The 24,803-nt window shown below is 53.7% G+C and overlaps 1 protein-coding gene across 5 annotated transcripts in view; it reads right to left on the bottom strand.

The window, feature by feature from the left end:
- Positions 1–7,417: 7,417 nt before the first annotated feature.
- Positions 7,418–24,803, bottom strand: part of MEF2D (myocyte enhancer factor 2D) — a 35,046-nt gene continuing 17,660 nt past the window's right edge. For 2 of the 5 annotated variants that reach the window (XM_055401524.2, XM_055401523.2), the window contains 11 exons: positions 23,806–23,997; positions 23,014–23,217; positions 21,511–21,648; positions 20,277–20,487; positions 20,004–20,060; positions 18,296–18,486; positions 17,792–17,812; positions 16,502–16,631; positions 12,351–12,570; positions 11,595–11,901; positions 7,418–11,288 (listed from right to left, as the gene is read on the bottom strand). In XM_055401524.2, the coding sequence (XP_055257499.2) occupies positions 11,277–11,288; positions 11,595–11,901; positions 12,351–12,570; positions 16,502–16,631; positions 17,792–17,812; positions 18,296–18,486; positions 20,004–20,060; positions 20,277–20,487; positions 21,511–21,648; positions 23,014–23,217; positions 23,806–23,859 (1,545 nt within the window). In that variant the 5' untranslated portion in view covers positions 23,860–23,997 and the 3' untranslated portion in view covers positions 7,418–11,276. Of the gene's footprint in view, positions 11,289–11,594; positions 11,902–12,350; positions 12,571–16,501; positions 16,632–17,791; positions 17,813–18,295; positions 18,487–20,003; positions 20,061–20,276; positions 20,488–21,317; positions 21,453–21,510; positions 21,649–23,013; positions 23,218–23,805; positions 23,998–24,803 lie in introns of all 5 variants that reach the window. The other 3 variants (XM_088835874.1, XM_055401525.2, XM_055401526.2) reach the window with 3 other exon arrangements.

Below are 24,803 nucleotides of genomic sequence, written 5' to 3' on the forward strand. Positions count from 1 at the left end.
AGGCACCACAATGAAGATTCTGCATGCAGCAGCTAAGACACGACTCAGCCAAAAAAAAGATGAATTAGCTTAATTTACAAATTAGGACATTGAGGTCTCACAGAGATTAAACATTGCTCTTTCTACTTGCCATATAATTCTGTGCAGTTCAAGACACATCTACTACTTTGCGCAAGACACTAGTGGGGAACATAAACTTGAATGAAATAGGGTTGTGTTCCTTCTCTCAGGGAACTCACTTCTAGCACACACATATATGAAATAAAATGTGGCAAGTCCTATAATGGAGAAAGAACATATTAATGGGCAACAGAGGACAGCAAAGTTTCAATGATGGCTATCTGTATATTTAACTATATGCATAGATTAAACGTGGAGAAGGGGATAGGGCACATTCTTCTTATTAGTCTTGACGTGTGTATATGTTCCTTAATATCTGAAAATATAAACTCAGATGGATTAAGTAACTTGTCCAAGGTGACTCTGGTAATTAAAGGCAGGCCAGGCTTAGAATTGTGGTCTCCTAACTCAAACTCCAGTGCTCTTTCTCCTACATCTCAGTGTCTTCAACCCTTATTTCTCCTGAGCTGTATTATCAACTGTCTGCTAGGCATTTCTAAATGAAGGTCTACTGCCTTGCTTTTCTTAGTAGAACAAGTATTTATCCAGTTGATATGGGTCAACATCTGGAGCTACATACAACAATACACATAACAACAACACACTGCACACTTCTTCTGGCAAAAGGTCCTATTAATTTGTACTTCAAAATGTCTCCTTTTGACACTGAATATTTAGCTGCACAAGGCTCCCCACGGGCCTTCTGCATTCCCACTTGTGTTTGTTTCCCTTCCTTTGTTCACTGGCCTCAAGAACTTTCAGCTTAGTTTCTTTGCCTTTAACATGGACCTAATAATACCTATCTCAGAGCATTTCTGTGAAGATCAACTGTATAGACGTGCTCTGGAAACCAAGTGTAATATAGGTAAGGCACCCCTGTTCCCCAGTCTCCAACTGTGCATTGTATTTTATGGTGGTGGGTAGTGGTGGTGATCTCACTATCATCTATTAAATTATATTTTACACATACCAAAGAATAGTTGTTGCATGTGTGTTAAAAAATACCCACAAATCTACCATTTAATTCAATAATCAGAACATTACCAGCTACATTCTTTTCCCCAGCCCATCCATAAACTCTTTCCAAGGTAACTACTAATGAATTTCGTGATCATACCTGTCCTTTTTAAAACGTGAGTATACCCAAACAATATATTGCTTAATTTTCCTTGGTTTTGAAATTTATGAAAATGGTTTCAAATATTTGCAGTATTTTTAATAATAAATCCCAGATTTATTATTCAATAGTAGGTTCTTAAGATTTAGTCAGTTATACATACTTCTAATTACACATACTTTGAAGCTTCATCTCCTTGACGCAGCCTCATCTTTCCCACTCAGAACGCCTCTAGCAGTCACTGTCTGTTTTTAAAATGGATTGAAATTGTACCATCACTTTTCCTATATCTTAAGTGGCATCACCTCAACTAGACATAAATTCCTTGGAGAGGAGGGAGGTGGCTTATCATGGTAGGAGTGTACTGTGTGCGTGGGTCTGGGTTTCAGTCCCGGTGTCACCCTCATAAGGCAGTGTCCTCGGCCTCAACCCTTCGCCTTCCTGAGCCTTCACTTCTTTCTTTAACCTAACTGGAGGGGGTTTTGTTTGTGTTTGTTTTGTGAGGGACTCCTGAGACGGTGGAAACAACGCTCTTGGTAAACTTCGCTTTGGTCAAATTGACATCACTGTTGGCCCCCAGTTTCCAGAAGGGCCTCTACAAACAGGGTTCTCTGGCTGTGTTTGGGGAGGGCCGTGTCACCCCCGAGGGCAGGGACCAGGATTCTCCCTTTCTTCGGGATCCTCCAGGCAGTGCCAGATCTGGCCGAACTGCAGACGGAGGCTAAACATCCGGGAAAACTGCCAGAGGGCGCTCCCTTCCCCTCGAATTGCGCAGGACAACAGGCAGTTAAATTCACGCCTGCGCATCTCTTCCTCGAGGCTCTGATGAAACCCAGCCAAAATTGGTTCGTTCCGCTCGGGGCTTTTTCCTTACAGGGGCTGAATCTTTTGTGTACGCATGCGTCATGTCTAGGCTGCGGTTGGCTAACGGCCCCATCCGTCATTGGACGAGCCAATGGAGTGAGCCTCAAAACCCACTTCCCGCCCTTCGGTGGAGCCGGGGCCTAGGAGTGGATTCGGGTCTTTGTCCGCACCCATGCCAGTGTGTAGGAACTGTTTGCGGAGTGTCTGGGCCCGGGCAGCAAGCTTGGGTCACCCGCTGCCAAACGACTGCCTTGGCGTGGGTGAATGAGGGAGTCGGTGTAAAGGGAGACAGGGACAGCGCAGCTTCCGGCAGCACCCGAGGGGTAGTTGCTAGTCACTCATTTGTTGAGCACCCACGGTATGCCAGACGCTGCCCGAGGCGCTTTGGAACGGCGATCGCTGCCTCCATGGGAACTTACAGCTCAGTGGGACAGGTTAAACAAGTGCCTTTATTCCTTCGCTCCTCTCTTCTTCACCTTCGCCTTAGATGGAGATTCTCCTCTTCCCGAATCCGGAATCACTTCATGGTCCCACCCAGTACTGGCTGGCAGCGCAGGGATTGGGCATCTAGGCACCGGGGCAAGCCTCCGCTCCCAGCTGAGGGCGGTGAGGACTGGCACCGCGGTCACGTGACGGCGGGGTTTGGCGGGCGCGTGACCTCCCTATAGGCGGAGTCCTTCCCCTTCCTCTTCCCTTTTGGGTCCTCGGCGTCGTCACCAGCTTTTATTGGGCACGTGGCGGCTGATGCGCAGTAAATAGGAGTGACTCTGCGCAGCCACGCTGCGAAGGCGGGGACCTCACTTTACAAGAGGAGTGAGGCCGAGGAGCTGTAAACACGTGGATACGAGTACAAAGCAAAGGCGCCGGGGATAAATGCAAATCAATCAACTGGAAGCCATATAAAGCCTGGGCTCAAGCGAATTATACCTGGGAACTGCGTGAGGCGCTGTGAAAAGAACTTGAGTGCTGGGTTTTATTTGTGGGTTGTTTTTATTTTACTTTTGGGTCTAGGGCTTACCAGCTGTGAAATAGAGCAGGGGATGGACGTGCCCCTTAGACGGGCAGTGACACCGAATGACTTTAAGTTTGGAATCAGAAACAAGCAATCTCTATGGGCTTGGTAGGAACCGCTTCAGAGCCTGGGGTGGGGTCGCCTTACCTCCCTTTCACATCCGCTTGCTGTTCCTGAAACAAGTTTCCACAATCACAAGGCTGGAAAAGTTACTCAGCCCATGGGACTGAGGGATGAGTCACAAGAACATGAGCTACAGGGAACTGCTTGGCCTCCTTGGCTGGAACAGATACCACCACCCTTTGCTTCCCACCTCCCACGAGTCACCTCTTTGGGGGTAGGAGCCCACTGGGTTCTCATTCTAAAGTGGAGTGATAACTAGAAGACATGAATCTACATTCCTCAGCCCCACTGGGTCTGGTGCTGGAAAGCAGAGAAGCTGCAGAAAGTCACCACGCCCTTTAGGGGAAAAAAAATCCTTTGTAGTTGGTAGCACTACAGTTTATGAAGTGCACTTTCACATGCATTATCTCATTTCAGTCTGACTGAACACATACTCTGTGCCAGGCACTGAGCCAGACACAGAAATGGGTGAGGCAGTGAATTTTTAAGAGGAGCTTTCAGTCCAGTTGTAGAGAGAAAACAGAAACTACTACCTACAGTTTCAGGTAGAATGTGGTAGGAGCTATAAAGAAGGGGCAGATTCCTGACGCTTCATAAGACAAGGATTATCTTAGCTGGGTAGGATGGCGGAAATCAGGAAAAGGTTAATGGAGGGAAAATTTTAGGAGTAAAAGCTTGAATGATAGGAAAGTTTTCAAAGAAATAAGGATGGAGAGCAGGATTTTTTTTTTCTCCATAGAAACTCTTCTTACCCAAGTAAGCACATCTATTTTCATGTCTTTACAGGTGGCAGTAATCAACGTAACACTGACAGAGTACTTATTATGGATCAGAAATGGGTCTTAAGTGATTAATATGTAATATTTATTTAAATCTCACAGCAACCCAGTTTACACATGAAGTGACCGAGTCATGAAGAAGTTAAGGTACTCGTTAGGCTCATGTTTCACAAGGCTTCTCTTGCCTCTGGCTTAGCCTTGTCCTGAGCCCTGGCTTCATCCATCCAGGTAGTTCCTTCTGAATATCCACTAGGTAGCTAGTAAAGAAGTGTCATCTTCCCTTATCAAAAGAAAACCAGTGACCTCTAGGGTTGCACTGGGTCTGCCACACCTGACCCTGCAATTACCCCTGGGCAGTAAAACACTCCTCCCTAACTTTGATGCCCCAAATAATACACCAGTGAGCTTTCCCTTGTTCAAGGGTAGCAGAAGTGAGTCAAGGGACTTCCCTGATGGTCCAGTGGTTAAGACCCCACACTTCCACTGCAGGGGGCATGGGTTCAATCCCTGGTCAGGGAACTAAGATCCTGATGTGATAGGGACAAAAAAAAAAAAAAGACTAGTGAGTCAAGCAGGCCTTTAGTGAAGTTAGATCACAGATAGGCAATACATTTCTGGTTCATCTGATCTATACAATGCAAACCCTTATGCTGCTTGAGGCCCTGTATGAATCTCTCCTTGCCCTGCCCACCAGTCTTCTTCCATGGTCCTTGGAGTTCCCATGTCCCAGGGACAGCTTCACGGGTGACCAACACTATGAATAGCTTCCCTCTTCATTACTGTCAGAGGGAGCTGGTACTGCCAGCAAATCTGATTAAGTCCCTCCTCTACTTAAAATCCTTTGATGACCAAATATCTCCAGAATAAAATCCAAATTATGGCAATCAAGGCCCTTCAAAACAAGGTTTCCGCCTCCCTCTTCAGCTTTATCTACTATACCTTTGACCCATACCAGTATGACTTCCTGAATGCACCCTTCTCCCTCCATAACTTTATGCTATTCCTGCAGCTGGGAACACCTGCCCTGCCCTCGTTTGTGTCTTCAAAATCCAGTTCAAATAGCTCCCGTAGGAAGCCTCCTCTGATGCCACAGCCCAGTTACATCCTTCCTATATGCCATTTAGCACAGCCTGCTGACTCAGGTGTTAACTGTGGGTTCACTGGTCTCTTGTCGCCACTTAACTCTGAGTTGAGAGGCAGAAGCACCTAACAGAGTTTCACACCGAGCCGGTGCTTAATAAACGTTTGCTGCATTTCAGACAAAGGATAGCATGAGGGAAGACGCAGAAGGGTCTGTCAAGGAATGGACTGTGCTGCCAGGCTGGCCTGGAGTCCAAGGGATGTGTGTGCAGTGGAGACGCATGGACTAACCCTGGAAAAGAGGTTGTGTCAGTTCTTTGACGGCCCAGGGAGCCCTGCCCAGGAGTTTGGACTTATCTGGTGGGCAGTAGAGAACCATGAGATGCTGGATAACTGGTGTTGCACCAACGTTGGTAGGACGAGTGGAGAAGATGAAGGCTGGGGTTAGAGAAGACAGGCAGCTGTTAGCTCTATATTCCAGTTTATGACACTGTCGCTTGGGCAGAAGATGATTACTCAAGGCCACACAGCTGGTAAGCAGCTGAACTAGTTCTGGACTGTGCCACATCCAGAGGTCTTTGTACCGCCACACCGTAGCGGGTTCGCAGTAGATGGGGCTTCAGGGTTGTCCCGTGTGAATGGATTCACTCCATTAATCAGGACAGGATAGGTTATATGGCAGACACAATAAAATCTGTGGCTTAATACAACACACTTATTTTTGATTAACGCAAAAGTCCACTGTGGTGCTGGACAACACCTTAAGGCAGCTGAGCCATCCAGGCTGCTTTGATGTTTCCACAGTTCCCACAACAGGCAAAGAACACTCAGAGAATCACCTACCAGCTTGATTTTGGAAGTGACATACATTACTTCCAGTGTAATTCTTTGGCCAGAACTAGTCTGATGACCTCACTTGACTACACAGGGACTGGGAAACAGTCTTCTAGTGCCTAGGAAGGGAAGAGGACAGGAGATATTCATGAGCAACAGTAATGCCCACCCGGGACATCAGGGGCTTGTGACTATAGATGGGGCAGGCCAAACAGCCTAAGGAACAGCCGTGGGATATACAAAGTTTTGCTCAGGATTTGTATTAGGTCAAGGCTGTTCTTGTCACAGCCAGCTAGCAGGGGACCCTCATCTGAAAGACAGTACTTTCTTATCCCTTTCCTGCTCAGCATTGCTCACCTCTGCCCCAGCTGAGGAAGAGAGACAAAATCCGTAATGACTCTGAGAGGGAGGTAGGACTGGTACAGATCACCGTAGTTTTCAGATGAGGAACCCAAGGAATGAAAACATTCTGTGGTGCCTGCATATGCAGCAACCAAAGCATGCAAACCACAGTTTGTGGATCTTAGGCATTTGCAGGCCTGTCTCCGCCATAGTATATGAGCCCTTCGTAACTCCACCTTTCCCTCTGCAGCACCTAGTGTGAGCCTGGTACAGAGGAGTGGCCAGACCCCGTTAGTAGTGAGCCGAGCCCTCCCTGTGGCTTCCCTGGTGGCTCGGTGGTAAAGAACCTGCCTGCTAATGCAGGAGATGTGGGTTCAATCCCTGGTGGGAAAGATCCCCTGGTGAAGGAAATGGCAACCCACTCCAGTATTCTTGCCTGGGAAATCCCATGGACAGAGGAGCCTGGTGGGCCACAGTCCATGGGGGTGGTAAACGACTTAGTAACTTAACAACAACCCCTGCATATGCACTCTCCTCCACAGCCCCTGTATCTGTCCCACCGCTTGGCTGTGCAGGGCATGGGGCTGCAAGAGTAAAAGCCACCAGCCTCTGCCAGCCTCTGCAGAAAGGCAGGTGGGGAAGCCCTTTGGGGTAGTGAGGAGGGCAGAGAGAGGCTCCAAAGCACTGTTAAAAGCACTTCAAAAGGAAGGGGTGGGGCAGAGGCCCCTGCTGGAGGGAACTCTGGGTGCTGCGAATGCGGAATCCATCTGTGTCTAGTGTAGTGCCTGGGCAAGCTGCTCCTGTGGAAGAATTTTCAGTAGGTGAAGGTCCCCCTCTATCCCACTACTCCTCCACCACAGACACTCCAATCAGTCCTGACTTGGCCTTGAGCAGTACTTGTTCTTCCCTTCCCTGCTTCTAACCAGACAACCCTCCGTAGTCCTCGGGCTGCCTCTGCTTCCGACAAAGCACCAGAAGAAATTCTCACCTGAAACTCCCACCTCAGATACGCAGAGCTAACCACCATTCTTTCCTGCCAAGGTGAAGCTATGCTCTCTCACCATGACAGGGCCGCTCAGCCCTTCTTTCCCCTCCTCAGCCGACCGCACCAAAGAAACCAGAACCCAGGCCGAAGTATCAGAAACGTGTATTCTTTTTCTTTTAATAGTAAACCTCTTTACAACAAATATAGTGAAAGAGTTTTCAAACAAAACTCATAAGAATCTCGAGGACTTTGTCTTTTCTTATTGTGTAGAATACTAAGAAAGCATCACCATACAGCACGAAAAGAAATATTGAAAACAAATCAACAGCCACACACTTGGACTCGCCCTGCCCAGGACCCAGGAGGAGCCCCAGGAGTGTGGGTGATTGTCGGGTTTGGGGGTGGGGCACCTCCATGGCCTGTCTCCCCCTCCCTCTGCCTCCCCGCCTTCCGTCTGGAACTTGAGTGGGGAAGACAGAGAGAATCCAGATTCTCCATATAACATTCCAGCCCCTCTTCCCCCCATACAAATCCCATTCCTTCTACCAACTGCTTAGGGGATGGAGAGAGGTGGTAAGAGGGGAGATGAGGCGTTCCCAGGCTCCATGTTGCCTCTCCTCCATGAAAGCCTAATTGCACCCCCCACCCCACCCCAGGGGATTCCAAAGAGTCAGTTAAAAATATATAGATATAGATATTTCTAGATACACTTTTACATCATTTTTGTCTCTCCAAACAAATAAATAATCAGCAAGAGAAGGTGCATTACTTCCTTCCTGTTCAAGGTGGGAAGGGCTGGATAAAGGTCAGGGGTCAGTCTCGCTGCATTGAGTGCACTGCTGGGGGAGGAGAAATGGTGTGTTCCATTGACGGGGGTGTGTGTGTGTGTGGGGGGGATCCTCTTGCCCATTATCCCTGAAAGCTGTGGGAAACCTGGGGAGGGGAGGGGCATTGGATGACTCCAGTGATTACTTTGGCAAATGCCCAGTTCTTTGGAGGAAGGAGTGGGTGGAGGCAAATTTGGCTTGTGAGAGGAAGAAGAAATGAAATCTCTACTTGAGATCTGGGTTCTCAGGGACCATCTCATTGGGCCGGCCAGGAGCCCACTACCCCCAAGAGAAACTTTGGGATACTGACTTGCAGAAATGTCACATATTCAATCACAGATCAGCTCCTGTCCCCAGGGATAGAAAGGAAAACACATACACATCCACACATGGGAATCAAAAGCCAGGTTTGCCATTACAAGGCAGAGGGCAAAACTGGTGAATATTGCACCGTGAACTGCAGGGGCCCTCACCCCCATCCCGTGTTTACCGGTGGCCACGCCCAGCCTAGAAAGGTGGGTGGACTGATGGCGGCAATAGCCTGAGAAGGGAAGGCCAGTCATTCAACGTTTATTGAGCACCTGTCATTCACCTTTCACCCACTCAGCATTTACTGAGCGCTGGCTATGTGCCAGGCACTGGGCAAGGCTCTGGGGACGCACACATGCATGCGCAAAACTACACCCTGGCTTCTTTCAAGGTCCTGATCAAGTCTCATCTGTTCTTGACACTCCCTCCAGGAACCTGCAGAAGACTGGGCATGCTGTGTGTGTGCCCAACTGGCAGGGTGGGGGGACAGGTAAGCTATAAGGAGGAATGACTGCCCCAGCGAGGGAAAAGCTCCGGAGAGGAAGAAGAACTTGAGTGTCCTCCTAAAAGCAGGGTGGGGGTGGGGGGAAGTGGGGACTCCAGGAGAGGGACCTGTGCATAAGGGTGTGGGCACTGGGTGGACAACTGTGTGTGGAGCTGCAGGAGAGGTAGGGCTACAGGGAGAAGCGAAGAGGGCCAATGCCAGATCCCCCTGAACTGAAGTATACACATGAGTTGAGGGTGGGAACAGGTGATGAAGCAGAGCAAAGAGTGGGGCTCAGGAAGGAGGGCCACAGAGCAGGAAGCCAGGGCTGTATGGCTGCAAGAGCCATCTGTCCCTCTGTAAACACACACTCAGGTACACACGCGCACATACACAAACAGGCACGCGCGTGCGCCCTCAGAGCTCAGTTCACACGGAGATTCACATCCATGCCCAGACGGGCTCAGAGATACAAAGGCACACCCATGCAGTCATACACACACACATAAATACAAAGGTACACTCGGACACATAAATACCAGGTGCCCTCATAAACACACTCAGGTACCTGTGCGGTCACACGAACCCCTCTGCTTCTGTTTCCTTCCCTGCATCAAGTGTCGGAATACTGCAAGCGGCTGGATCACAGAGGCAGGCAGAGACTCACCTACCACAAAACCAACCGGGCCTTGTCTAACTCTGCTTTCTCACTGGGATGAAACCCCAAGGGAGCACTGCACCCCTTAGGCAGAGGAGCTGGGCTTCCGTGAAGGAGTGGGGCAGGCCCCAGTCTGCCTGCCCACGTCACCCCAGGCCAGGCCCTGGAGGGCAGGGGGTGGTGGTGGATTGAGGGCCGGGGGCCTGCCCCCTCCAGTTTGATCTGTGATCCAGCCTGAGGTCCCTGGACCCCACGCTTTGGCTGCCCCCACTGGGGAGGCAGCAGAGAGGGTGGACTTGGGGGGAGGGGAGGGGAGCAAGAACAACAGCAGAAGAATCTTGTCTGTACAGTACGGGCCGTTTGAGTCATTATTATTACAATATACTTTGACAAAAATAGAATCTCATTTCATATCAATACAACAACAACAAAAAAACAGTTTCCTGGACTGTTACACTGCTAACGTTTTCCAAAGGTTGCTATTTACAATTACAGTAGCCAAGAGGGAAGGTGGGATGCGGCCTGGGGTGGTGGGGCAGGAGGTAGCGAGACAATGAGGGCGCCAAGAGCAGGGAGGGGGGGGTCGGGAGCGGAAGGAGCTGGGAGGAGGGCAGGAGAGGGCAAGGAGGAGAGAAGGGAGGCAGGCCTTCTTCAGACCGCTTCTGTTCCCTCTCCCACCCTCACACAGCACCCCCAGGCCCACTCCTCTGGGGATGTGTGCGTGCAAGGAACAGCGAGTCCCCTCACTCACACTAGTCCCTGGATGCAAGGGGTTTCGGTCCTCAGACACCCCAGGGTGCCTGAGGCGCCTCCTGCACTTCGTGGCCAGCTTTGCTGGGCTGGTGTCAGCTGAGGGACGGACGGGGAGCTATTGCACTGTATATCTTAAGAGAAAACGCTAGGGAAGGGCAGGGGCCCAACTCACCGCCCCCTCCTCCCCGCCCGGGCCCCTCGGTCCCTGCTCAGCCCTCCCCTCAGGGCTCTGTCTCTCTCCTGCTGTGCTTCACAGGGGGCCCCCCTCACTCCCCTCCCCGACAGCCCCGGGTTCCCAGGCAGCCTTCCAGCCCCAGTGCTCGCTCGGGACAGCACCTCCACACCTTGGAGGCGCAGCTCACACAAGAATGGGAAGGCGTGTGTGCGTGCACAGGGGCGTTTGGGGCCCAGGCCTGGGTATTCTGCCCCATGTGCCTGTGGCCACAAGAGCAGCCCGGAAGCAGAGACCCTTTTCAGAACCTCTGCCTCACCTTCCCCCTAAAACACAAAACCACTCCTTGAGCCGACTTTGGGGTCTCAGTCTATCGTAAGGGGTTTCTGCTGTTTGGTAGTTTTTTGGTTATCTCCCTCTATCTGGGGGATGGGGTGGGAGGGCTCCGCATGCAGGGCTCGGCGCCTGTCCTTCCCCAAGGCCTGTCGGGCCCCCACCCCCTCCTGCAGCATATGTGTACAACGTGCAAAGTGTCCCCCCCTTCCCGCAAAAAAGAGCCCCTCCCAGCCAGTGAAAATGGCGGGGGTGCAGAAAGAGGGGATGGGCGCATCCCCCTCTCCAAAGCGAGAATCAAAATTAAAAAAAATATAATAATAATAATAATAATATAATAATTATACACAAAGGTAACCGTCAACAGGACACGGAGCACAGGAAAGGCAGTGGGGTCGAGCAGGAAGAGCCCGGGACGGGAGGGGCGGGCGGTGAGATTGTCAGCTCTCCATCAGGGAGGCGGGCAGGAGGGGAGTGGGGGCCGTCACTTTAATGTCTGTGAAGAGAGGAGATGGAGGGGGGTGTGAGGGCGTGGCCCGGGCTACGGGCTCTGTGCCCCCACGCCCCTCTCCCGGTAGGGCCAGGACTCTGCTGGCAGGGCCAGCTCTGAGGGGGAGTCATCAAGCAGGACTGATGCTGGAGGCAGGGGAGATGGGCCTCTGGCGGCGGGGAAAAGGGGCTGACGGAAGGGCTGGCTGGCTGCAAGGCCTCACAAGTGGGAGGCGAGACAGGCTGGGGGCGCCTCTGGGGCCGGCCCTGGTGGGGCAGACGACGGCAGACAGGAGGGGCGGCGCTACAGTACCCAGGTGTCAAGTCGCAGCCTCTTCACAGCTGAGCCCTCGGCCTCAGGCTCTGGGGCTGGGCGCAGCAGCCCCAGTGTGGGCCCGAAGTCCCCCCGTCCATCATCCCGGTCGCCCGTCTCGTAGGAGCCCCCAGCCGGGCTGCTGAGAGCGTCGCCAGGCTCGGGGCGGGTGGCTGGAAACACAGCTGGAGGGGGAGGCGCAGGGCTGCGCTCGCGGCTGGGGGACACTGGTTCCGACTTGATGCTGATGTGGGGGTGGGTGGTGACTGTGAGGGCGGCACCCACATGGGGCAAGGGGCTGCCCGGGCTGGAGACGGACAATGGGCACGGAGTGCAGGGGACAGAACAGAGGACGTGAGTGACAGGAACAGTGAGGGGAGGTCACAAGACAGAGAACAGACAGAATGAGAGGATGGAGGGGGGTGGGGTTGGGGACAGGTGGAAGGAGACAGGAGACGGGGCGGGGGAGGGGGGTGCCAAGAAGGGAAAAGAAGGAAGATGAATCACGTTAGTTTTCTTTCTAATCCCTGTCATCTTCTACAGCCTGGGGGGGCCCCCCTCCCCCGGGCTGGCTAGGGGAGAGGCTCAGGTGGGTCTCCCAGGCCTACACCAGGGATGCCAGAGCTGCCACTTAGTGGCTCCCATGCTGTCCACTGACAACAACCCTGAAGGGCTCTCAGATCTCTGAAGGCCTCTCCTCTTCCCGCCCGTCACTCTTCTGCCACGGACACCAGCAGGGCGGCCCCCAGGACTCACAGTAGGTTGCTGAGAGACACAGGGACCAGGTGGGGCTGCTGCTGAGGTGGCTGTTGTGGCTGCTGGGGTGGCTGGGGCGGCTGCGGCTGCGGCTGCTGCGGAGGCTGCGGCTGGGGTGGTTGCTGCGGCTGCTGCCACGCGGTGACGTTGCTGAGCGACAGCCCCCCGGGTGAGCTGAAGGCTGGTAAGGAGGAGAGCTCTGCACTGGCCAACTGGTAATCTGCACAGGGCAAGGGAGCAAAGTGAGGGGGGCTTCCCGCTGTGGAAAGAGGATGGAGGCTCCCACACCCTGGGGAGCCGCCTCTAGGAGTTCCATCAAGGTGGGGGGAGTTGGTAATGATAACTGTGAAGAATTAATTCAGCCCATCTGAACTCAGTGAAGATGGCACTCAAAGAAACGCAAAATCTTAACCATGAGGTGCTGCTTTTTAACAGGATATAAAAGAGAGGTGGTTTTTTAAAACAAATGTTGAACTTTTTTTTCCCCCAGCCTTGTGTAGGTATCACTTCTAGAATGCCAATTTTAAAAAAGAAGGGAAAAAAGGTAGGTAGGGAAAGTCTAATATATGTCTAACTGTCATCTCTTCGACTGCCAAGTTCCAAGTGCCTTTCTGGGAAACAGGGGAGTCGAGGGAAAGGCTAGGTGAATGGCGCATCCGAAATGAACAACTGGAACCACCATTCCTCGCCCCCAACACACAGAACAGGTGGCACCAAGGGTTCCAGCTGCTGCACCCACAAACTCAAGAGGATGCACCTCTGCTGCCCAGGAGGGCCTGTGAGGGAAACAGGGCTGCGGGACAACCGCCTGGGGTCTGGTGGATTTCCCCATGAGGTGGCGTGTCTTGTTTTCCAAAATGCCTGTCTCAGTGAAGAAACTGTGATGTTTGCACTGTCACAGAACAAACAGAACAGTGAAATGTTTCACAATTTACACAGCCCTGTTGTATTTCATGCCACAGCCTGTTTGGGACTGTTGAGAAAATGTCTTCCCTGAGAACAGGGCTGACAGCACTGTGGTGTGGTGAGGTGGATGTACCGACCAGCCGGCCCCCTGCCACACCACTTGAGGGGCTGTCGGCTCCAGCCCTCTGGAGCAGGGAAGACAGGATTATCTGTGCAATGGAACAGAGAGGAGCAGGATGCGAGCCATGGGGTCAAACTTCCTGGCCACCTCCACTTACAGGCCATGTGACTTTGGTGAACTCACTCTCTCTGTAAACTGGAGGCAATAAACCTGTCTGCCTCACACAGCTGCTTTGAGGACTGAGCGAGTTAATGCATATGAAGCTTAGAGAACAGTGGCACATAGTAAACATTCACAAGATTTACCTGCCGTTATTATTCATTCACCAAAGAGGCAACCGCAGCCTCCAACTTTGAGGAACTCTCACCAGGTCACAGTGAAAACCAATGGCAGAGCTCAGACAAGACCCCAGGCTTCTTTATTATCTTTAAATCTCACTCACAACAATGTTAGCCACTGGAGTGGCTTGCCATTGTATAATCTTATTCAAAAACACTATCCTCCATTACAGTTGTGTATGTGTGTGTATGTTTGTAGATGCATAGATAAAAGTCTGTAAAATACGCTCCACATTTGCTAACTGCTGTTATCAGCAAGGAGGGAGGCATGGTGTGTATATTTGGGGAAGGGATTGGGATATTTGAGGGGAGCTTTTGTTATCATACTGTACACATGTTGTATTTATTGGCATTTAAAAAATAAAACATTTTTCTGTAAAAAAAAAAAAAAAAAAAACAATGTTAGCCAGGAGTGTTGAGACACTTAATTAAATTTAAAAGGCAGACAAAGGGCAGACAGGAGCCCCGAGGACCAACTCTTTACAACACTCATTTCAGAAACAAGGAAACCAACTCTGAGGAGCTGGTGCCTTGCCCGATGCCCCCAGCCAGTGAATGGTAGGAACTCAACCCCAGTCCTGCACTTTCCCACCACACTCCCGTCCTGTCTGCCTACTTGACTCCCCACCTGGCCCCTTGGTCCGCTTCTAGAAGGACCACAACCAGACCTCACAGCCAGTGTCAACAAGGGGCCAGGCCTGTCCCTCACCCGTGATATTGCCAGAGTCAGAACACCCCCAGCTGGAGTTTGGACTGGGGCCAGGGACTGTAAACAGTGAACAACTAAACAGCAATGTGTTCACTGGGCTTCTGTTTATATACAGAAAGCCACCTGAAAACACCTGCTGTTCAAACTGAGATCTATTTAACTACTCCTGCAGAAGGAGGAACTGGAGCCCCTGGTTTTCCAGAGGATGTGAGAAAGCCCAAACACTTCGCAGCGGGGCTCTGAAGGCAGCTCAGGGTCAGAATCTGTTTTCTCACCAGCCTGACAAATAGTCTAAAGTCTGGCTCTGCTGAGTGTCTGTCCCAGGTTCACGGACACCGACTAACCTCCCTCCTGCTCCACAAAGACGGGTGAGGGACCTGAGAAGACGGCAGGAAACCACCACCACGGGTTCTCGAGTAAACAGCTCCTGAGCACTGCCCTCCACCAACCGCCCCGGCTGCCAGGGCTGAAAGGGCCTCAGAGACCCCTGTCCACCCACAACTCACTGGTGAGAACTCCGACTGGCCTCCAAGGGTGCAGCCGTCTGAAGCAGTCCTCTCTAAAGCTGCCCAAGGACACGCTAACTGAGGAGGGCCTGCACACACAGGAGCACATGCAAGGGGCAACGGACGGCACAGACACCCAGGCGATGAGCTCTGGACCCCAACACACGTGCCAGGGCCTGCCCCTCAGCAAGAGGCAGCCCCTCCAGCTCTCACCTGCCCTACAGGCCTTTCCCACACACGTGCCAGGGTCTGCCCCCAACGTGAGGCAGCCCCTCCAGTTCTCACCTGCCCTAAGGGCCTTTCCCACACTCAGGGCTAGGTTCTGGATGTTCACACAAAGAAAAGGTGGGATTCTGTGGCTCTCTGTGCTGGCGTCTGGGACCTACCTAGCGTGATTCAACTCTGGAACGGGGGCTTGGAGAATGGGGAGAAGGTTAGCGGTCTTTGGTCTGGTCTGATTTCACTGCAGAACAGCCCTGATGCAAGTCACTCACAGCTGAGAGAAGCTGGGCAACATGAAAGGCTCGCCTCAGTGAGAAAAAGAGACCAGGGTCCCAGCCACACAGATGCTCTGAAGCAAGGTGACAAGGCATTTCTGCACTGGGAAGTCCTTCCTGACACAGCAGCTTGGAATGCAGGCGAGGACGTTCCGTCACAGACTGTTCCTGGGAGGCTGTGAGTGGGTGACAGAGGCCAGGACAGCCCTGGGGACCCAAGACGGTCCAAGCACTGGGTGTCCTTTCTGAATTCTTCGACCCAGAGACCTCTCTCATGTCACCAAGTGACACGTCACCTTCAGAGCCCCTCCCCCACCTTCATCGGACTTCCTCCTCCCTTCCCACGTCATCATTCCACCAAGCCAACATCAGGGTGAGAGCCCGCTGCTTCCTCCTCCACCTTGCCCTGGAGTCCCCACTTGGCCTTCCCAGGAAGCTGGATGCATCTTCCTAACCATGCTTCCTCTCGGGCCTCCACCGCCTCCCTCTCTCTCATTTCTGCATCCTCCTCCTCCCGGACCTGGACGTGCTTCCCTCCCCACTCCCCGACCTGGTCAGCCTGAGTCAGTCACCCAGAGTCAGTCACCCAGCTGCTCTGCCCACCTCAGACGCGAGCTGCCCAAGGACAGGGAGCTCCTTCTCCATAAGGTCCTATGTAAAAATGAGGGATACTCACAATCACTTAAATTTGATTTTTCAGACGAAACAATGAATAATTTTTCTGTAAGTATGTCTTGGAAACAGTTCCAGGAACAGCGTCACCATGTGAATGGCATCTGATGCTGCTATTTGCTAACCTGGCAACCTTAATTAGGTGGTGTGCTTTGCATGTGTGTGTGCTCACTCGTGTCCGACTCTGCGACCCCAAGGACTATATGGCCCACCAGGCGCCTCTGTCCATGGGATTTTCCAGGCAAGAATACTGGAATGGGGTGCCACTTCCTGGGGGCTCCCCCAAATCAACGGCCTTCCTCAGACTGGGGCAGCCCCCAGAGAATATGCTGTGTTCCCTCTGTGGTCCCGCCCCTGCCCCGAGGCCAACTGCACCTGGCTGCATGTAACATGAACACTCACCTGTATTGTAGGCAGTGGGCATGGAGGAGAAGGGGAGGCCCTGGCTGAGTAAGCTCGGTGTTGCCACGGAAACCACTGGGGTGGTGAGTGAGTGGGTAGACTGGGAGACCCCAAGGCGCTGGGCATTGTTCTGCAGGAGAAAATAGTCTGTCAGAGGTGGCAGATGGGTGTGCTGCTTTATCCAGGCCCCCCATTCCAAAGCCCAGCTGGGCAACTCAAGGCCCAGGTGGGATGCCTCAACATGGAGGCCCCAGAGATACACACACACACGGGTGCATATGGAGACGCTGAAATCCACGGAGAGAACCGTGCACACACAGATGTGCTCCCACCCACACACGTGCAAAGGGGAAGGTACACACGCTGGCCCTGTGGCCCCAACACCAGCCCAGGCCCCCCTCTACCCTTCTCCTGGCTGGTCCCTCCATCCATCACACCCAGCACACAACCTGCTAGAAGCACGCTGGCATGTGTGAAGGGAACGCGGGGCCTGGTGTGGCGTGTGCCTGCGTGTATGCACACACGTGTGTGGGGCTGTCAGCTCCATCTGCCACTGAGTCACTTGTTTATTCCAACTCCACACTGGGGCCGAAACTGCCGCCGTGTTGGCCGCCAAAGCCTGCCTGCCTTTTCCAGCCTCTCTGGCCTCCCGTCAGGGAGTTGGGGAGGGAGGAGCCCCTGCCCCACGCCGGCTGAGGGTGAGTATGTAAGTGTGTACATGAGAGACAGAGTGGCTGTGTGCGCCCGAGTGCCCGTAAGACAGGCTGCATGCAGGAAGGAGCACACGGAGACGGGGAGGGAGGGAAGCCCACAACCAGGGACAACCCTGGCCCTGCCTGGCCTCAGCTTCCCCAGAAAGCCGACTTTCCTGTCTGGCTGGCACTCCACTGGAAGGCCCTGTGCTGGCTGGGCCTGAGTAGAGTCAGAGGGCAGGGCCTAATGCAGGCACTCAGCGACATGATGAGATGGGGCTGAGGCCGGGGGCAGGCCTGCTCCCCTCTCGCGCACATGCGCACGCACACAGAGGCGAGTCTGCACGAACGCGACCTCACACGGAGATGCCCACAGACACTCAGGCACACACACACACGCACACGTAACCCCTGCCCCCACCCCACTCACTTCTGTGTCCCATCTGGCACTGAGCGCAACTCCTGGCAGATAACCAAACAACACGCACGCACACAGGTGACAGGACACAGGCGCACAAAGCACTCCATGCTGGGGCCACAGAGCAATGGGCTGGCCCAGGATCCAAAGCCACAGCAAACAGCTCACAGCCTCACTTACCAGATCTAAATGGTCCTCAGTCTGGGAGCAGAAATAAAACCAAGGGGATGGATCAGTCTCTGGCCTCTGCCTTTCCCTCACACCCCTGCCCCATGGCCATCCCATCTACCTCTGCAGCTCTCTGGCCCAGAATGACAGAGCCCATCCTGATTGATCTCTGAAGACGCTATACCCCAGAGCCCACCAGTGGGGAAATCCTCACAGGCTACCCCGCCTTCCTCTACTGGACACTGCGTCCTCCTCTCGTCCTCCTATTGTCATCAGGGACCCTTCTCTCCCACCGTGTGTCCCGTTTCACCCGCCGTGAGCCTCGTAATTCTGTGTTCCAACCTCTCCTAAGGCCCTCTGGGAGAAAGAGCTCATAAAAAGCCACGATTCCACCTTCTCTCGGGAAGTCCGAGCTGCCGGTTAACTTTCATCTCTTCTGCTGGAGGTCAGCTTTGTCCCCCCACCCCACTCTCCTATTCCTCAGCCCCTGCCCCTTGGTCCAGACACCCCACTCACCAAGTGATGCATTAACCCCTTTCCTCCCTGCGAAGTGATGACCCTCAGGTCAGGCTTGCGGCTGGGGGCTCCAAGCTGGGCGCTGTGGGCGGGTGGGGGTGGAGACTTGGCAGGGATGACCTTGTTTAGGCTGTTGCCGTTGGCCACGGGGAGGAGGCCAGGGGAAGCCCGTGCACTGACATAGCCATTCCCTGGAGAGGTGAAGAGAGAGGGGTAAAAGGAAAAACATGGACCTACCACTTATCCTTATAAACTGTGCCAGAAGGCCTGTTACCTGGAACGTCTCAGAATCATGCTCAGGTTTTGAGTAGGGGCTGAGTTTTCTAATTTTCTCCTAAATCCACCTTGTCTTGGCAATAGGGGGAGAACACCCCTCCCTCCTCAATCATCAGGTTCATCTCCATGCCTCCAAGCTACATGTGATGGGGCTGGGTGGTAGGAGCTGGTCACTGATGACAGAAAGTCCAGCACTTGCCCCCAACCAGGCCCATAAAGACACAGGTTGTACAAACGTGGCAGCCTGAAAGCTAAGACTCAGTGAGGATCCTGGTCACAAGATCAAATCAATACTCAGACTGCTCCCCTTGCCTTGAGCTGGGAATGCCAGGAAAGACGCACCATGAACTTGTCGTGGTGGTGTTACTGGAACTAGCAGGCTGGTGACATAGCTACCCCCATAATTAGACTGGTAATAACAAGCAGAATAACCATCTTTTACACTTGTTCCACACTCCATAACCAACACAGGGCCTTCACATACATCTCAGCGTATTTAATGCTCACACTAACCCTGAAAGATGGACGGGACATGTATCCTTAGCCATTTTTACAGAAGTAGAAACAAAGCCCGCTTGGCAGAGGTGTTATGTGTCCAGAGCCACACAACCATTTTCTACTGCTGTGTTTGAGGGCCTACAAGGATCACTGCTCCTTAAGGTCTGTAGATGTTTCTCTGGCCCTTTCTTTGCAGGGGAGAGGTATTCACCCATTTCCTGCCCCATACACAACTACTGCCAAGGAGGTAGTAGTACATGGTGCTTGGGGAATTCTAAATCCCAGAGATGTGGGAGTGACCACAATCAGAAGTGTCACCTTGCTGTCTCCTGAGAGCACACTGCTTCCCTAGAAGTGTGTGACTGCCTCCATCCAAATTCCCAGATCACTCCGGGAATGGCAGGAATGTCAGGGTGACGTCAATGGTGACATTCGAAGTCACAGTTACCAGCGGACAACAGCACAGGGCAGGAGGGGCTGTCAGCTGCTGGGGGTGGGGGGCATGGAGGGAGCAGCCTTTCTTCTGTGGTTCATAGATGTGTGCTCACAAGTGCACATCTATTGTCTGGATATTCCCATACGAGTGAGAATGTCTGTGAGTGAGAATGTATGTGAATCCATGCCTCTACTGTCGGCAATGTCAGATATTTGTATTCTCCAGATCCCAACCAGACACCCTAACTCAATTGGAAATGTTGGTGAGCTCTCAGTTTGCCCAGAATTCCCTAAGCCTACATCCTTGTTTACCATCCGCACCAATCACTGCTATAGACAAAAAAAAAATCTGGGGTTTAAATGTCCTCAGACTCTATATACACTCAGATCCTGGGATCTTTCTCTCGCTGACCTAGGTCCCTCCTGGTCCCTGGATACCTGAAGCCACTGAGCAGGCAGACTCTGGCCCATTCCCAGACAGAAGAGCAGCTTTACTCACCGACAGGGCTGGGGCAGGCTCCGTTAGCACTGCTAAGGTCTCCCCCCAGCATGGCCCCTGGAGGAAAAAGAACCATGAGCTGATAGGATGCCCCCTTCCAGGGTGAGTCCTGGGAACTGAACAGGGAGAGGAGCCGCAGCCCTTCCCTTGGGAACCACGTGCATGGGAGAGTGCTGCGGGGGGGGCTGTGGAGCAGTCACCGTGGAAAACGGAGTCCCCGAGTCCTCACCACACCTCACTGCCCCTCAAGTACGCACCTATCGGATCACTCACCTGCACTGGCTGGCCGCTGGGGCAGGCCGGGAGACACACTGTTCCTCTGTAGTGCTGGCTGCTGGGGGGACAGGAGCCGTGGGTCCGTGAGGGATGACGTCACCAGGGAAGGGGTGACCAGGGAGCCGCTGGGATTGCTGAACTGCAGGGAGCTCTGATTGGACACGGGCACCGTGACGGGCATGGCAAAGTTGGGGGCCGGGACAGCTGACTAGATAGAAGACGGAGAGGCAGGGTCAGGCCAGGGGGACCACTTAGCCTGGACCCACTCTGCCTGGGAGGGCAGGCCGGGGTTCCTCTATAGTCTCTGGGCTGTGTGTCCTACCGCCAGCAGCAGCTCGATCTCTCTGCTCTGGGCGCCCCTGGAATCATGCCTGCCCCCCCCACCAAGGAAGTACACAGGTTGGAGTGCTCTGGGATCCAGTTCTGGCCCAGAGAATGAGAAGAAGACTCTGCTCACTGCAGATGGACCCAGGACACCTAGAACCCCCCTAGTGGAGGTGGGTTAGTCCTCAGCCAGGCAGGACACACAGAGAGCAGGTTAGAGGCCCTGAGTATAGACCCCAACTCACACACAGAGCCGTTAAGGACGAGCGCGTGGGTCGGGACGCCACCTCACTGGTCGCCTCTCATTTGTCCACCTGCTGCAGGCGCTCACCCGCTTCACTTTCCCCCTTCAGCAGCCTCTGCCTCCCCTCAACAGTGCGACTATCTTGGACTGGGTGTCAGAGCAGGCCGTGAGGGGCCTCTCCCCAGACATATCTGGACACAGAGCACACTCTCTGGTTTCTAGTCACCGCAGGGTCTCAGGCCATCTACACACTTCTCGCTGGTGAGGGGGACACTCCAGGCCTCTCCCAGCTTATGCTCCATGACAAGGGTCACGGGTTTATCACAACCAAGGTCAGAGGGTCCTCAGTGGTCACCAACAGCCCCACACGGCTCAGAGCAGAACATCCACCAGAGGCAGCTGAGGGCCGGGGCGGGGCGCAAAGCCACACCATGCACCACAGGGAGGCTCTCCTCCATGCGACTACTCACGGCCAGTCTATAACTCTGCATCATTTTATCAAACTCCTCGTCTATCTTTTTATATTTCTCCTCCGTCTGGGGGGTCAGGGCAAACACCTCGTCCACCTCAGGGCTCTCACATTCCCTGTGCTTCTTGTGCAGCGCCTGGGGGGAAGGGGCCGGGGGGGGGGGCCAACAGAGAGAGAGAGTGAGTGGGGCTCACCCCATAGCGCCGGAAGAGCCCGTCCAGCTCCTCGCTGGCGCGCCGGTACTTGTCCTCCAGCAGGGGGCTCTGTTCCAGCGAGTCCTCCCCGTCGGGCTCCGGGCTGTCGCAGCCGTTGAAGCCCTTCTTCCTCAGGGTCTGGAACCGCACCACTACCGTCAGCGGGGGTGAGGGGCCGCCCCTGCCTGCCCTCTGGCGCGCCTTCCAGCCCTTCCCCAAGACTCCCCTGCTGTCTCCCCAGCTCAGGGTGCTCAGCCCCCTCCCCTCAAGGTGACCCTCCCTCTGAGGGCACTGCGTGACTGTGTGGCTGGTGGGGGAGACTTGCTTCCCAGGTGACAGGTGGGGCGGGGCATTTCCGGGGACGGGTTGAGGGACCAGAGCCCTGAGCTCGCCTGGGCACCCTCAGGTGAGCCCCGGCCAGAAGGCACAGAGGGCCCCCAGGAGAAGGCAGCTCTAGGGCTGACTGCCTGTCTCAATTCCTGGGCTCTGTCTAAAGAGAGACGGGAAGAGAGAAGTAGAGACTGAGACAGAGGGAGAGGAAGAGGGAGAAGGCAAAGGCTTTCCTTGTGTTTACTGAGTTCCTGCCATGCACCGCCTTGTGCGCTGTCCTTGACCAAAGGCTCATGCTTCTCTCACGCATTCATACAAAGCAGGGCATGCACACCTGGTGCGTCTGGAGGAGACCCCCAGGCTGCCCTCTCCATGCTCAAAACAGCTTCACAGATACTTGTTCTGTCTTGGAAATGAATGTAAATTTTACTTTCTAGTCTAGAGTAAATCTGTTTTCTCTAATATAAAAATAAAGGAATTTCCCTCCATATCTGTTGAAATAAAGTCTTGCTCCCGGAAGGAAGGCCTGTGGCTTCCCAGGCACCCTCTTCATCGGCACAGGTCCTGAACCCCCAGGGTGAAAAGCGGAAACTGGGCTGTCTCGTTCAATTCACAACACTCTTCAAAGCAGGCACTGGCCCCATTTCGTGGGGTTGGGCACCAAGGCTTGGGGAAGCTAAACCACCTGCCCAAGGCCCCACAGCCAGTAAAGGCCAGAGCTGGATTCCAAAGCCCATGTCCTTTAATGGTTCATCAGGTCGGCTCTCTCTGAAACAGAAAACAGAGCCACAGGGACCCACAAAGGGACAAAGACAGAGCAGGAGAGATGGAAACAAAGAACGAGACAGAGAAAGAAAGAGTCAGACGCAGGAGCATATCAAAAGATGGAGAAGGAAGAAAAAAGAGAGACTCTGAGAAGACAGAGCAGAGATGTCATGTTATACCTGACAGATATGAAGAAAACGGCTCAGAGAGTGCTGGGTGGGCGTGGGCTGAGTGGGCAGCCCCAGCTGACAGCTACCTTGCTGCCCTCCTCCTCCTCGGGCCCGGGGTTTGTGTGAGAGGATGTGGGTTTCTATGTGTGTGCACACAGGTGAGGGGGCTCCCAGGGGCAGGTGCACACGTGTGTGTGCGTGGTGCAGGCGGGGGTGGGGTCTGCACGCATGGGCCCACCTCGATGATGTCAGCATTGGTGCGGCTCTCGTGGGGCTCGTTGTACTCCGTGTACTTGAGCAGCACCTTGTCCATGTCCGTGCTGGCGTACTGGAACAGCTTGTTGGAGTGGTTGAAGATGATGAGTGCGATCTCGCAGTCACAGAGCACGCTCAGCTCGTACGCCTTCTTCATCAGCCCGAACTTCCGCTTGGTGAATGTCACCTGTAGATGGGTGGGTGGGCGGCCAGGTATAGCTCAGTCAAGGGCTGCCCAGAAGTCCCACCCACAGGCAGCTGGACATAGCCCCTGCCTCAGGGCAACACAACCCTGTTCTCAGGAGCTCCTGTCTGGGGAGGGAACAGGTTAGCACCTCTCTGCCAACATATGGCCAAGACACAGCCTGGAGCCAATTCACTGACTCCACACCTCTTGGCTGGAGGCTATGAAGAGGTTAAAGGAAGGAGAAGACAAGAGCTTCCAGGCTCTTCCCTTGGGATAGGAGGAAGGGAGGGATTCATCCTGTGAAAAGGGAAGTGCCTGGGCACGTTCTGAGGCCTGTATGTTGAATATGGGAGGGACACAGGTCTGCCTGGCTGCAGCAGCAGGTAAGTCCTACGGTTCTAGAACACAAGACTCTAAGAGATGCAAAGAGATGGGGGTTCCTCTTCTCCCAACTCGGCCCTTGCCCTTCCATAATAGACTCCAGAGCCCCCTTATTCCAGGAAGCCTTCCTGGAGTGGCTAGAAGGAGTGGAGGCAGAGGCCAGCTCCCTGCCCACAACCACTCTGTGGGGCTCCAGGATCCCCTCACCTGTCGGTTCCGCTCATCGGTGATTCGCTGGATCTGAATCTTTTTCCTCCCCATCTTTTCTGGGGGTCCTCAGTGCCAGGAAAGGGAGGGGATTGCTGGGTGGCGGGTATCGGCACACCTTATACTGTGCTCATGAACGGTCTTGGGCCAGCGCTCAGTTCATGGTCTGCAGGACACCTTCTGCACGGCCTCCTGGGTAGGGAGGGTTACAAGAGGACTGTCAGCTGTGGCAACCCGCAAGCCAGCTCCCTGGGCACACCGGCCAGGCTCACAGCCCAGCTCCTCAGGCACACTGGCCAGGCTAACAGCACCCCTGTGAGAGGCTGGCAGCATCTGAGCCCCATCCACAAACCGAGGAAATGGTGGCGACCTGAGGCGATGGCACGCCACACCCAAGCACAAGCTAGAATTCACTCATGCCTAGGACCCTGCTAAAGGCTTTCCCACACCATCACTGCTGCCCTCGGGTTTCAGGTCAGACAGAGTACAATTAGGAAGCTCCCTGACTTCTAAGGGTCTGGGTCTCAGAGAATGCCTCAGGCCCTCCTTTCTTTCCAGAGCTCACCCAGAGCAGAGACACCTGGGCTCCCTGGCTGCCCCACTGGCCAAGGATGGTGGTTCCCGTATGGAGCCTGGTGCAGAGAATGGGCCGAGTGAACACACGCCAAGAGTGTGAACAGCTCACACAGGGTACCTGCTACCAGAATGCCAGTGTGTCTGCGCCCCTGGCTCAAGAACTACCAGTGCAGGTCTAGAGCAGTGGGCCTCACACCTGACTCGGAGCCCTGGAGCCTGGAGACCCAGAGTAGGGCTCAGGCTGTAGAAGCCCTCTCTCCCTTCAACCAGGGCTCCTGGACACCAATCTGTTCTACTCAGTGGGCCTTGGCCTAAATTTCAGGCTTGAAGAAAGGATTTTGTTGCTTTAAACAAACAAACCCTCTAGACCAGAGGTCTGTGAATTTTTCTTTAAAAAGCTAAATCATAAGTATTTCCGGCTT

This window comes from Moschus berezovskii, chromosome 4 (genome assembly GCF_049115385.1).
Source record: "Moschus berezovskii isolate FMDL1 chromosome 4, NW_MosBer_1.0, whole genome shotgun sequence".
Classification (NCBI taxonomy): Eukaryota; Metazoa; Chordata; class Mammalia; order Artiodactyla; family Moschidae; genus Moschus; species Moschus berezovskii.